Below are 15,214 nucleotides of genomic sequence, written 5' to 3'. Positions count from 1 at the left end.
TTCAAATTTGTCTCATTTGACAGAACTCTTTTCACATCACCTAACATGTGTCCCTCCCCCATCTCCACTTTTCTTGGTATTTTACTATGATTAGGCTGCTTTCTGGCAGAACGTTATATTCAAAAAAGTTGGTTGAAGATTCAAAAACAGTACTGATACTGATCTTCCTTTTACTACTTTTTCTGCAAATTAATCACTTCCAGATAGTAAGGAAAGGAAGTAGATAGGAATTTTTTCTTCTGTTAACTTCTAGAAAATGGTGTATACATGAAAGGTTAAATACTGTAGAGGAAGAGAGGTTTTCTTTACCGATTCATTGCTCTCTCAGCTCCACGCCTGATTAGGTGCTTCCACTTATGCCCCTAGTCTTTAAAACTAGGGGCTGGAGAGATAGCACAGCGGGTAGGGCGTTTGCCTTACACGCAGCCGACCCGGGTTCGATTCCCAGCATCCCATATGGTTCCCTGAGCACCGCCAGGAGTAACTCCCGAGTGCAGAGCCAGGAGTAACCCCTGTGCATCGCCAGGTGTGACCCAAAAAGCAAAAAAAAAAAAAAAAAAAAAACCCTAAAGTGAATTATAATTTTTCTTAATTTCATCAGTCATTTTTCCTCCTTAGGAAAGGGACTGTTCTTTCTTCATAATCAGAGTCCAATACAAGCAATTTTTAAAATGCACTAGTTACTGTTTGCTAACCAGTTGCATATGTCTCATTAAAAAAAATCAAGTATCGGGGCTGAACAAGTACAGCGAGTAGGGTGTTCGACTTGCACATGACTGACCTCAGTTCTAATCCCTAGCATCCCATGTGGTTCTCCAAGCACCGCCAGAAGTAATTCCTGAGTGCAGAGCCAGGAATAACCTGTGAGCATTGCTGGGTGTGACCCAAATAGAAAAAAAATCAAGTATCAATTGGTCTTTTGATGAACTAGGTTATTGATAATTGTAATAATCAGGGAACTGTTAGCCAAAGACCTTTTTAATTGCTGCATTTTTGATAATGTTTTTAAAGTAATATTTAAGCCAAAGTTTCTTAAATAATTTCACCATATATGTTGGATATTTATAACACTGATTCTGGGAACTGTTGACTGTTCCCCTCAGTTCTACCCTACCGTCACACATATTATGTACCGGTCACTTTGAGTATAGCAGTGGGTGTTTATAGTAATATTAGGATTTGATTATTTTAATCAAAGCCAACATATGAGCTGCTGGAATAAGTGTATACGTCTATTGGGTGAAAAATCGAACACAAACAAGATGACATTATCGTCAACATCTAGTTTAAATTCTGAACATGGAAGATACAGGAACCTCCTCTGTTTCCTGTAGAACTTAGATACCAGTTGCTAATGATCTGTTAAAACAGCATAAAAGTTGGAAAAGATAAAACTGGATTTGGTGTTTGGGGAAGACTAATGTACTACAGTAAGAAGCTTCAGAAAGTACAGTTGGAACTGGATGTGTTCATCCTCCTTTTTTACCTAGGAGGTGAAAATTAAGATGGGGGGCAGTAATACAAATGTCTCTTAAAAATGGAAATGATTTTCTTCCTGAAAAGAGAATAGAATGGAAACATCTCTCCTGGTATTTATTTATTTTACTTGGTTTTGGACCACACACAATAATGGGGGCTGTTCCTGTGGTGCTGGGGATCAGACCTTGATGTTCACATTCAAAGCATGTGGTCAGCCCATTGATTGAGCCATCTTTCCAGTGGACCCCTACTTTCCTTTTACTTTTTTATTTTTGGTATTTTAGGGCCACACCCAGTTGTGTTCAGGCTTATTCTTGATTCTCACCTTAGGGTCATCCATGTAGGTTCTCCAGGGACCAAAAATGGTACCAGGCAAACCTGGATTAGCTGTGTGCAAAGCAAGCACCTTACCAGCTGTGCTGCCTTATTTAATTTCAATTTTTTATGGCAGCAGGAAAAATGTTGATTTTATTACCTTTGTAATTCAGTAGTATCCAGATCTAAAACAAAAATCTGTTAATTCTTTAGAAAAATTTATAATTTATAATTCTTTATAAAAATTGACACATTGAAGCTATTCACTAATCTTTATTTATTTTATTCACTAATCTTTGAATTACAGGTTCTGTCTGTGTGTGTGGAAGAAGAAAACATAATTCCTTATATCACTAATGTCTTACAAAATCCTGATTTGGCTCTGAGAATGGCTGTACGTAACAACTTAGCTGGAGCTGAAGAACTCTTTGCCCGGAAATTTAACGCTCTCTTTGCCCAGGGAAATTACTCAGAGGCAGCAAAGGTGGCTGCTAATGCCCCAAAGGTAAATTATTATAAAATGAATTTATCATGATCAGATTAAGGTTAATATGCTCAGTTTCCAGAGAAACTGATTGTTTTCTTATTTATACTTACCTGTAATAGAATATGAATTAGTTATCAATGCGATAGATTTGGTTACTTTTCTATGTTGTAATTTATTAGCTTTTAAAACAATATTAGTGGAAACATTGTATATAGCACACTATGATTTTTACATAGACAGATGTTTTTATTTTTATTTATTTTTGGCTTTTGGGGTTACACCCGGTGATGCTCAGGGGTTACTCCTGGTAGTGTCCGGGGAACCATATGGGATGCTGTGGATCAGACCTGGGTCAGCCGTGCACAAGGCAAACGACCTACCTGCTGTACTATTGCTCCAGCTTCAGTATACAAATGTTTTTATTTAGTTGTAATGCTGTTTGTTCTCAGTGAAATATACTATTTTATTAGTATCTTTAGAAATATAATATTTCCAGAAGAGGAAGATTGTAAATCCTTAAAACCTCAGACCTATTTGGTTTGTGACAGGAAATCACCTGAATTTGAGTTGAATTTATTCTCATCACTTTTTTTTTTAATGCAGGGGTTGAATTAGGGCCTCAATCATGTGAAACCTACATTCTAAGCTTTTATCCCAGCTCCTCATTTTTTATTACTATGTTGGACTGAATTACTCCTCAGATTCTGACCAGAATTATGAAATGTGCACTTCATTAATGTGAAACTACAATAATAGCTCTCTATAACTGCCTTCCGATATGCTATTCTTTTATACATTAATATTGTGGATAGGTTGATACATTTCTGGTTCTGAAAGGCATAGCTTTTGAACTGGGTGTGTGGTAGGTGTTTGCTAATCTACTATTTAACCAGAATTATGAAATGTGCACTTCATTAATGTGAAACTACAATAATAGCTCTCTATAACTGCCTTCCGATATGCTATTCTTTTATACATTAATATTGTGGATAGGTTGATACATTTCTGGTTCTGAAAGGCATAGCTTTTGAACTGGGTGTGTGGTAGGTGTTTGCTAATCTACTATTAGACTTATTGCAGATAAAGAATTTGGTGTCGTAGATGAATCAGACTTTTAAAGGTAGACTTAAGGAGACCCATGGATTTATTGGATCATCATTCCATTGTTCTAATGTTTATTTTTCCTAAAGGGAATCCTTCGTACCCCAGATACCATCCGTCGGTTCCAGAGTGTCCCAGCCCAGCCAGGTCAAACTTCTCCTTTACTTCAGTACTTTGGAATCCTTTTGGACCAGGGCCAGTTAAACAAATATGAATCTTTGGAACTGTGTAGGCCTGTACTTCAGCAGGGGCGGAAACAGCTTTTGGAAAAATGGCTAAAAGAAGACAAGGTATATTTTCTTATGTTAGCATACTTTTATGATTATTATATTAAATTCTATGTTAAAAATTTTTTTCACATGAAAACATCTTTTTCAAGTAATACACCAAAACTTACATACCAGGATTGTGAGATGATGGTATTTGCTGCTAGTAAAACCATACTTGCAGGTGTGTGATAAAAACATAAGATTATTGGCTCATATATGTTAATAAGATAGCAGCCTATCTAATTGATGATGATCTAGTTTTCCCAGAATGATTTCGCCGAATGTTAATTGTCATAATTTGGAAAAATACTTGTCATTTTGTTAAATTTATTTAAATAAGAACCTTTTAAAATGTTGTTAACCTTTTTTACTATAGTATTTCTTTGGAATGTTTTTGGGTTTTTTTGCTGGGGAGGACAGGGCCATACAAAGCTATGCTCTGGACTTATTTCTGGCTTTGCACTCAGGGATCTCTTCTGATGGTGCTCGGGAACCACATGGGGTGCCAGGGATTGAACCCAGGTTGGATGCGTGCAAGACAAACATCCTTCCCATTGTACTAACTCATCAGCCCCTCTTTATACCTCTTATCTTCAATTCACTCAGGAATAATTTTTTTTCATAGAGCATCTAAATAGTACTTTGTTACCTAAGCACATTAGAGAAAAGTAATACTTAATTGTCAGATAATAATCCATTTGTGCTATTCTTTTCATGCCATCATAAAAAAACATTTCACCCATGGCATTATTGAATTGCCATGTCTTATATCACTTTTAAAAATTGAGGTGGTACTGTTTAAAGTACGCTGAGTAGTGAATAACTTTGATTGTCATACCTTTCAGCTTTATTACATATTGGACGTAACTTTACATTACTAATTCTAAGTCCTTGTTTCTTGACTCAGCTTCTGGCAATCTTATATGATACTGGAGGATAGTACTTCAGAGTTGGGATGCTTGGACAGGAGTCTGCTGAAGAATAGTTGCTAGCCACAGTAGCGAGTATTTGAGGTCTGTCCTAATTGCTTAAGATAAGGGAGGATGGGAATAGCCAAGATAACTGAGTTGACCTACTTAGTAGTGTCAAAGCATTTTGGGTATTGCTACTTTTTTTTCCTGGTGATTTGTCATGTTGGATCTTTCTGCAGTAGAAAGGACCTTGGTGAAGTCCTTATTAGTTAACATACTGAGTTAAGAGGTATAGACTCTGATAGAACTTGTTCCTTCTTAGTTTTGGGTGTTAGTGATGAGAACCATTCTCTTAACCACTAAAACTAGATAGTCAACTCTTAATATGTGAAGTGAATCTTTTTTAGAGAAACTTACTTCCAGATTGAGGGACTAACTAAGGTAGGCAGGTTAAATAATACAGAGGAGGGTATCTGCTTATAAACCACCTTCTAAATTTTTTTATGTTTGATCTTGTGAAGTTGAAGTATCCACTTTATCTTAAATTCATGTGGCAAGGAGATAATGAAGCTGAGATATTTTAGACATAGAGATTTTACCCCAGTTTTCTAATGGTCTTTGGGTAGGCCTCCTATGACTTCTTAAGTCTCAATTGATAACTTTATTTTTGAAACTTTGAGGCCATAAAATCTCAATTCTGGATATTTTTAGTAATATAAGAATCTGCTTTTTAAGTACTTAATGTTTCTAACAAGATAGTTGATAATGTCTATATCCTGACATCTTGGTGGGCCTTTTATTTAGAATTCTACCGAGACATTGTTGTGAATATAAGATCAGGAGTCTTAACTCCAACTCCTGCAGATTTATAATATGTTCTAGGACTATAATAACATAACAAAGTGCGTATCATAAGTGGAAGTAATGTCTGCTTCTCATTTATTTAAAAGTTAATGGATTACTAAATAATTTCCTTTTCCTTTGAACAGCTGGAGTGTTCTGAAGAACTCGGTGACCTTGTGAAATCTGTGGACCCTACACTGGCACTTAGTGTATACCTACGGGCCAATGTCCCCAATAAAGTCATTCAGTGTTTTGCAGAAACAGGTCAAGTCCAGAAGATTGTTTTATATGCTAAAAAAGTGAGTTCAGTGAAATTTATACTTTTACCAATGGTTCTAAATTACCAAGTGTCTGTTGTATAAAAAGCCTTTAACTGACATAAAAATGAAGCTTTGCATCAGGATCCAAATTTTTGCATATTTGTAGGTGGGATATACTCCAGACTGGATCTTCCTGCTGAGAAATGTCATGCGGATCAGCCCAGATCAAGGACAGCAGTTTGCTCAAATGTTAGTTCAGGATGAAGAACCTCTTGCTGATATCACTCAGGTAAAGGCATTGAAATATGTTCTATAGAAGCTGATAGAAAATGGGGAATGGTGAGATTCTAGCTGAAGCAACTTTGGAGAACAGGTTAGCCTTTGAGTTTGTAGACATTAAAGTGGTATCTGTCTCTGGATAAACTTCAAAAGATGTTTTCAAACACAAGACGAGGACCAGAGCAATACAGTGAGTAGTGCATTTGCCTTGCATGTGGCCAACCCATGTTCAATCCCTGGCGTTCCATGGGTTCGGTCCCAAGCACCACCAAGAGTAATTCCTAAGTGCAGTACCAGGAGTAACCCCTGAGCATTGCTCTCATGTGACACTCCCTCACTTCCTCCCTTAAAAAAGCCAAGAAACAAGATGTGGAATGGATAGATGCCATCTGTATGAGTTTGGAACATGCAAAACAAATACCTTATTTGGAGATGTATGTTTGCATAAAATAACAGTAATAAAATGCAGAAAAAAGATGAAAAAAAGTATTGTTGCTGTAAGTCAAGTGAGAGAGGAGGATTTGTCTCTGGACATGATAGTCAGAGCCTTTGCAATTGTTTCTACTTTGTTTTAAATAACAAAATTTTAAATCAGTTGGTTTAATTTTCTACTGTTATGTAGTATATTTTGATTTAATTAATTTAGGAACTTTTTTGGATTTTTGTTGTTCTTTTGGGGTCATACCCGGTGGTGCTCAGGGGTTACTCCTGCCTCTGCACTCAGGAATTACTCCTCACAGGCACAGGGGACCATGTGGGCTGCTGGGATTGAACCTGTTTTCACTGTGTGTGAGACAAGTGTACTATGTACTATGGCTCCGTCCCCAGGGGTGGGAGACCTCTTTTCTTGAGGGCCATATTCTTTATTCTTGGACCCTATTTCCTGTTTGCTTTTTTATTAACTGGCGATGCTTAAGGTGCCTTATGGTGTCAGGGATCAAATACAAAGCTCCCACATGCAAAGTATGTGCCTCAGCCCTTTGAGCTGGTCTGCCTGTTTCCCAGGGTGGTTTTTATTTATTTATTTATTTTTTGGTTTTGGTTTTTGGGCCACACCTGGTGATGCTCAATTACTCCTGACTTTGGCTTTGTGTTCAGGAATCATTCCTGGCATTGCTTAGGGGATCATTTGGGGTGCCGTGTGTTGGGAACCAAACCTGGGTCAGCCATGTTGCAAGATAAGGACTATCTACTGTACTATCTCTGCAGCCCCTGTCTCCCCAGTTCTTTTTTTTAAGAACTAAAGTTAACTCCACAGATAAAAAAAATTACTCTTAAATCATAAAATTTTAAGAGTTTTCAAAATAATATTCCTTATATTTGGAATTGGTTTGGTAATTTTCATATGTACAGGAGATAATACTTAATTTCATATATTGTCAACAGTATCATTAAAGTACTTTTTAGTATCTTAAAGCAATTTTCTTTTCATCTTTGTAGATTGTGGATGTCTTCATGGAATACAATCTAATTCAGCAGTGTACTGCATTCTTGCTTGATGCTTTGAAGAACAACCGCCCATCTGAAGGTCCTTTACAGACACGGTTGCTTGAGATGAATCTTATGCATGCACCTCAAGTATGTGTTTTCATGATTCTTGTCATTTTCCAGTGCTACTTTAATAGTATATATGTGTGTATATATATATCACGGGCACGGTCACGGTCCTCCCGTTGTTCATCGATTTGCTCAAGCGGGCCCAGTAACGTCTCCATTGTGAGACTTCTTGTTACTGTGTTTGGCATATTGAATACTCTCGGTAGCTTGCCAGGCTCTCCAAGAGGGGTGGAGGAATCGAACCAGGCTCGGCCAGGCTGACTGCTGGCTACGCTATGAGATTGAGTTTTCTGAAGCTGTTGTAATGCCTGTTTAAGAAAATTAAGTTACCATTCATTTGACTTTTGATCTGAATATAAAATTGTTGACAAAAATGGGGTGGTAAAAGAAAAACCTTCTGTTTGTGGTTTTATAGGTTGCAGATGCTATTCTAGGGAACCAGATGTTCACCCATTATGACCGAGCTCATATTGCTCAGCTGTGTGAGAAGGCTGGTCTTCTGCAGCGTGCATTGGAACACTTCACTGATCTGTATGATATAAAGCGTGCAGTTGTTCATACCCATCTTCTTAACCCTGAGGTACTTAATTCTTACCTAATCAAAGGTGTTTGTTAGAATTGTACTGAAAATTGCTTGGGGCACTGAATTGTTGTGGTTTCCTACCATCATTAAGTTCAACATTTATCTCATTTATTTACTTATGAACTTATTTGTTTTGTCCTCTAGTGGCTTGTGAATTACTTTGGGTCCTTATCAGTAGAAGACTCCCTGGAATGTCTCAGGGCCATGCTTTCTGCCAATATCCGTCAGAATCTACAGATCTGTGTTCAGGTGGCTTCTAAGTATCATGAACAACTGTCAACTCAGTCTCTGATTGAACTTTTTGAATCTTTCAAGAGTTTTGAAGGTAACTAGGTCTTCCTGCATTGTTTTTAATTTGAGTTGCCAAGAATGATACTGTTCTCATCACTGCCTCTTTGAGATACTATTTTTCTACAAGTTCAGTATTATGGAATTATTAAGTTCTATTCAATATTGTGTTTAAGCATCTTTTATACTAAATTGTAAGAGTGTGCAGTAGACAAAATTGCTTGAATTTTTTTTCCCCCCCCTGAGGGCCATACCCAGCAATGCTCAGATGTTACTTCTAGTTCTGCCCTCAGGAATTACTCCTGGCAATGCTTGGGGGACCATATGGGATGCCACAAATCAAGCCTTGGTTGGCCATGCAAGTAAAGCACCTTACCTCTTAACTATCTCTTTGGCCCTTGGATGTTTTATAAATTAATTAAAGACTGAAGTTCTTGTTGTTTTTGTATTTTTGGGCCCTACGCAGAGGTACTCAGGACTTACTCCTGACTTTGTGTTTGGGGGGCACTCATGGTGGTGCTTAGGAGGTCATATGTGGTGCCAGAGATTGAACCAGAGACAGCTTCATTCAAAGCCAAGTGCCTTAACCCCTGTTTGTCCTACTTCTCTACCCTAAAGACAGATTTTTATGATAAAATTGTATATAGTACTTTTGTTATAATTGTATAAAGAGTTAAATACTAATGGTCAGGTATCAAAAGATTTCTTGTTCATATTGTCTTGGTCTTATAATAGCAAAGTTTCTAACCAAAGACATTTTGAGACTTCCTAGTAGATTTACTTAATTGTAGCATGGTAGATATTTTGGATTTCATAATTTCTAAGTGGACTAAGTGGTTGACTGAATGACTGAGTGGACTAAGAAGGTTGATTGTTATGTATACAGGATATTTAGCAGCATTTCTTATTCTTACCTAGTAGATGCCCTTAGCACTAGCTCCACCTGTTAAAACAACCGAAAATGACATAGCTATTATCTCCTGGAAAGAAAATCACCTTTAGTTGAGAGTATTGCTATACTGTTTGTTAGTTATTGTTGTGTGACAATTAACATAATGGGTTTTTAATTACCTTTCCCTCCTCTTTTAGTAGTATTACTCTCAATAGTATTTTCCCCTAGTTTCTATATTTTAAATATGCACTAAATTTACACTCTTCATAATAGCCATATGTTATATGTAGTTCTAAAAATTTAAAGTGGGGCCGGAGAGATAGTTCAGTGGGACTGAGTGCACTCTTTACAACATAGGAAGCCTCGATCCCTGTACCACATGTATTTTCAGCACCACTAGGAGAAACTCCCAAGCACAGAGCTGGGAGTATTTTCTGAGTACAGTGGGGTGTAATCCAAAACCAAACAAAACCCCTCTTTATAGAGTCATAAAGATTTGAATACTGTAAATTTCAGTCCCATTGGTCACATGTAAGTTTTTAGTTGCCATAAATGATTAGTAGCTGTTATACTGGCCATTGAAGATATGGAATTTTTTCATTGCATAAAGGTATATTGAACAGTATTTCATTATGGTCTTCTCTTGTTTCTAAGCTTCTTAATTCTGGTAAAACACTTGCTACAAGGGACTTCATTTAAAATTCCTAATATAATATGGTGTGATAATTAGGTTTGTTATTAAGTAGATGCTTCCTGTTTTTCAACTATTGTAAGAATTAAAGTAAAAGTACATTTTATTGAACTGATTACTGGATTAATATTCTTGCTGTGCTTTTGTTGTATTTTGTTTATTTTGAGACCACACCCCTCCGTGTGTAGGGATTACTCCTAATTCTGGTCTCAGAGAGTGCTACTGGCAGTGTTCCAGGGACCATGTAGTGCTGGACATCAAACCTGGGCCTCTCTTGCATACAGAGCATGTGCTCAGTCTCTTGAGCTATCTCTCTGACCTTTTTACTGAGCTTTTTGAACAACAATTTTTATTTAAAAGTTTAATTAAATATTATTTGGTCATCTTCAAAGGTGTACTTATGATTATAATTTGAATTGTTTGTTTCTTTAAGGTCTCTTTTATTTTCTGGGATCCATTGTTAACTTTAGTCAGGACCCAGATGTGCACTTTAAATATATTCAGGCAGCTTGCAAGACTGGGCAGATCAAAGAAGTAGAAAGAATCTGTAGAGAAAGCAACTGCTATGATCCTGAGCGAGTCAAGAATTTTCTCAAGGTAAGTAATTTTGAATAATTCATTTTTCTCATTGACTTCCTAAAAGATCAGCCATTCTGTAAGGATTTGATCATAGTCAAAATTATTTTTTTCCTAAATATGAAATTCTTAACATTCTTAAATTATGTGCTGCCTTTTTTTTTTCCTATGAAACTTAATACTGGGTGGTTTCCTTTGAAATAGGGAAGGAAATTGGTAATACTAAGAATTGCCTTCTGTTTGAACGAAAAAAAATAGCACTTTTTCAAAGGAAGTGCCTTTTAATTCTGGAAGAAACTTTTTTGAAAGGTGATTATGTACTAAGTACATTTTGTAGTATGTATGTTCTTTTTCTGTACTACGATCTACATTACCTTTAGTGTCATTTGAAGGAATCTCTGTTGTGTGCAATGATTTCTGTTGTCTAAAGTTCAGATTTATTACACTTATTAAATTAGGTTGGTTAAAGAAACTAAAAAGTAATCCTTTTAAAATTAAGAAAGGTTTGAAGTCAAACCAGAAAAACTCAACTTTGTGACATGAATTTATTTATAGAGAAATAATAACTGGCTGTATATAAATGAGTAAAGAGAAGTGGTTTAATGATTCCTAGCTCTTTAAACATACCTTAATTTTGCTTAATGTGTAACTAAACTTAAATGTTTTTTCTTCTACTTACTAATTAGTTTGCAAGGAAAATAAAACTAAAATTGTTGGTTGTTTATAAAAATCAAGAAATCCTTCAGATTCTTTGCTCCTTTAAATTTTATATTTATGCATATAATTTCAGAAACTATATAAAGTTGAGTACATTTTCTTTCTTCTAGAAGAAAGAAGATAAAAATTATCACTGTATAATATAGTAGAAAACATTTTCCTGTGCTGTCATTATTTTTAGATAAACTTATACATTATTCATACTTACACATTTAGGTGATGTGTAAATGTATAAGTAGCAGAGTATTCTTTTGAGGAACTTATCTGAACTTTCTTATCTGGACTTTGGATTAAACATCTAAACCATTACTGATTTTTGTATAGTGTAATGAGGTAATCAGTTACTAAAGTTTTTAAAAGATATCCCTAGGAGAGGCTGGAGTGATAGTACTGTGGGTAGAATGCTTGCCTTGCTCGTGACCAACCCAGGTTCAATCCTTGACATCCCTGAGCACCGCCAGGAGTAATTCCTGAGTGCAGAGTCAGTAGTAACCCCAGGGCATCACCAGGTGTGGTGCTTCCCCACAAAAAGATATCCCTGAGGATAGCTTTTATAATATCTTAGACATCAAATATTTTAAGTAGTCGGACTATTATGATGTGCTTATTGTTTGCTGGGGTTTTTATACCCACAAGACGATCAGGGGCTACTCCAGTTCTGTTTGGTTAGTGCCTGAGATTGAACTTGACCTTTGTCTTTAGCTATGTGATGCATTTGAACCCAAGTCTTTCTTCTGTCAAAAATACTCAAATAGAAAGATTTGATGCTCTATGTTTGGCCAGTGTACACATAATACTAGCTTACTTCCTTTCAGTATTACTACTGTTTCCTTTTTTTAAAAAAAGTATGAAAATTCATGTTGATGAATTTTTTATTTTGTGTTTATTCAGTTGTAATTTAGAATTGAGTTTTCATTTTAAAAATACTATGTAAATCAATACTAAATTTCACTTTACTATGTTCTTATGTTTCAAAAGAATACTTGGGCACTGGAGAAGTATAGTATAGGGGATAAGGCACTGCCATTATGTATGGCCAAACCTAATTCAATTCCTGGCATTTCCTGAACACTACCAAGAATCATTCTTGAACACTGCTGGGTGTGGCCCCAATCAGCCCCAACCTGGAGTGGGGAAAAGCAAAAACTTAAGATGTTGAGGGTTTTTTTTTTTTTTAATTTTTATTAGTGAAACACCGTGAGGTACAGTTGTAGACTTACAATTTTTGTGCTTGGGTTTCAGTTATACAATGATCAAGTACCCATCCCTCCACCAGTGCCCATTCTCCACCACCACTGATCCCAGTATCCCTCCCACCCCCCACACCTCCCATTTCACCCTGCCTCTGTGGCAGGGCATTCCCTTTTGTTCTCTCTCTCTTCTTTTGGGTGCTGTGGTTTGCAAAAGAGGCATTGAGTGGCAATCATGTTCAAGTCTATAGTCTACTTCCAGCAAGCATCGTCCATCCTGGGAGGATCCTCCCAACACCCTTTATTTGGCACTCCCTTCTCTATCTGAGCTGCCCTTTCCCCTAGTGGCTGGCCTCCAAGCCATGGAGCAAACCTCCTGGTACTTATATCAGCTATTCTTGGGTGTTAGTCTCCTATTTTGTTACTTTATGTTCCCCAGATGGATGCAATCTTTCTATGTCTGTCCCTCTCTTTCTGACTCATTTCACTTAGCATGAGACTTTCCATATAGTACCACTTGCATGTAAATTTCATGACTTCATCTTTTCTAACAGCTGCATAGTATTCCATTGTGTAGATGTACCAAAGTTTCTTTAACCAGTCATCTGTTCTCAGGCACTCAGGTTTTTTCCAGATTCTAGCTATTGTAAACAGTGCTGCAATGAACAAACAAGTGCAGATGTGACTCCGACTATACTTTTTTGCCTCTCTGGGATTTATTCCCAGGAGTGCTATTGCTGGGTCAAATGGGAACTCAATTTCTAATTTTTTGAGAATCGTCCATACTGTTTTCCAAAAGGGCTGAACCAGTCGGCATTCCCACCAGCAATGAAGGAGGGTCCCTTTTTCGCCACATCCACGCCAAAACCGGTTGCTTTTGTTCTTTTGGATGTGGGCCAGTCTCTGTGGTGTGAATTGATACCTCGTTGTTTTGATCTGCTTCTCCCTGATGATTAATGATGTAGAGCATTTTCTCATGTGCCTTTTAGCCATTTGGATTTCTTCTTTGAGAAAGTGTTTGTTTATTTCATCGCCCTGATGGGGTTGGATGTTTTTTTCTTATGGAGTTCAACCAGTACTTTGTATATTCTTGATATCAACCCGTTGCCGGATGTGTATTGGGCGAATATCCTTTCCCATTCTGTAGACTGTCTTTGTATTTTGGTCACTGTTTCTTTTGAGGTGCAGAAGCTTCTTAGTTTAAGATAGTCCCATTTATCTGTCTCTGTTTTCACTTGCTTGGCCAGTGGTGTGACATCTTTGAAGATACCATTAGCTTCAGTGTCATGGAGGGTTTTGCCAACTTTGTCTTCAGAGTACCTTATGGATTCCGGTCTGATGTTCAGGTCTTTAATCTATTTTGATCTTACTTTTGTACTTGGTGTTAGGCAGAGATCTGAGCCTGTTTTTTTTTTTTTTTTTGCATGTAGCTGTCCAGTTTTGCCAGCACAATTTGTTAAAGAGGCTTTTCTTGCTCCACTTCACATTTTTTGCTCCCTTATCAAAGATTAGATGAGCATATGTTTGGGCGGAGATGTCAGTATATTCAGCTCTGTTCCATTGGTCTGCAGCTCTGCCTTGTTCCAGTTCCATGTTGTTTTAATTATTACTGCTTTGTAGTAGAGTTTGAAGTTAGGGAGTTTGATTCCTCCCATTTTCTTTTTCCCAAGAATTGTTTTAGCTCTTCGTGGGGGGCTCATTGTTCCATATAAATTTCAGGAGTGTTTGCTCCATTTCTTTGAAGAATGTTATGGGTATTGTTATAGGGATCGCATTAAGTTTGTACAATGCTTTGGGAAGTATTGCCATTTTGACAGTGTTATTCTCCCAATCCATGAGCAGGGGATATCTTTCCATTTTCTCGTATCCTCTTTTACTTCCTGAAGTAGCATTTTGTAGTTTTCTTTGGACAGGTCCTTTACTCCTTAGTTAAGCTAATTCCTAGGTAGTTGATTTTCTGGGGCACAATTGTGAATAGGATTGTTTTTTTCATGTCACTTTCTTCTCTCTGTTTGCATATAGGAAAGCCGTGGACTTTTGGTATTGATTTTATAGCCTGCAACTTTACTATACAAGTCTATTTTTTCTAGGAGTTTTTTGGTAGAGGTTTTAGTGTTCTGTAAGTGTAGGATCATATCATCTGTGAATAGTGAGAGCTTGATTTCTTCCTTTCCTACCTGGATTTTTTTCTTGCCTAATCGCTATTGCAAGTAGCAATAGCAATTGCAAGGGAGGTGTTTGCTTGCAGAATTGTTTCCCATCCTTTAACTTTGAGTTTGTGTTTGCTCTGACTGTTGAGATGAGTTTCTTGTAGGCAGCAGAATGTTGGGTTCTGTCTCTGAATCCATTTTGCCGCTCTGTGTCTTTTAATTGGTGAATTTAGACCGTTGACGTTGAGAGAGATTATTGTTATGGCGTTTTGTGTCATCTTTCTGTAAGGGTCTGTTGTGTTTGTAGGGTTTGTCTTGTCTTATAGTAGCCCTTTAGCCCTTCTTTTAGGTTTGTTTTTGAGACTATGAAGTTCCTGAGCTGCTGTTTATCTAGAAAATAGTGTACCATTCCTTCAAGTTTGAGTGTTTAGCCGGATAGAGTATTTTTGGTGAAGCATTCATTTCAGTGAGTTTTTTTCCCTCTATATCCGACCATTGCCTTTGGGCTTGGAGTGTTTCCTCTGATATGTCTTCTGTGAATCTAAGGGGTGCTCCTTTGTATGTGATTTCCTTCTTTGACCTTGCTGCTTGCAGTACTGTGTCTCTATCCATGGCATCCATCATTC

At 37.1% G+C, this 15,214-nt stretch overlaps 1 protein-coding gene across 2 annotated transcripts in view; it reads left to right on the top strand.

The window, feature by feature from the left end:
- Nucleotides 1–15,214, top strand: part of CLTC (clathrin heavy chain) — a 70,371-nt gene that overhangs the window by 27,777 nt on the left and 27,380 nt on the right. For both annotated transcript variants that reach the window (XM_056126592.1, XM_056126593.1), the window contains exons 7-14: nt 2,102–2,299; nt 3,472–3,672; nt 5,552–5,704; nt 5,832–5,954; nt 7,385–7,522; nt 7,917–8,081; nt 8,229–8,409; nt 10,389–10,552. In XM_056126592.1, coding sequence (XP_055982567.1) covers nt 2,102–2,299; nt 3,472–3,672; nt 5,552–5,704; nt 5,832–5,954; nt 7,385–7,522; nt 7,917–8,081; nt 8,229–8,409; nt 10,389–10,552 — 1,323 coding nt within the window. The remainder of the gene's footprint in view (nt 1–2,101; nt 2,300–3,471; nt 3,673–5,551; nt 5,705–5,831; nt 5,955–7,384; nt 7,523–7,916; nt 8,082–8,228; nt 8,410–10,388; nt 10,553–15,214) is intronic.

The sequence above is a fragment of the Sorex fumeus genome, unplaced genomic scaffold (assembly GCF_029834395.1).
Source record: "Sorex fumeus unplaced genomic scaffold, SorFum_2.1 ptg000063l, whole genome shotgun sequence".
Taxonomy (NCBI): domain Eukaryota; kingdom Metazoa; phylum Chordata; class Mammalia; order Eulipotyphla; family Soricidae; genus Sorex; species Sorex fumeus.
This window is presented reverse-complemented; position numbering and strand designations above follow the sequence as displayed.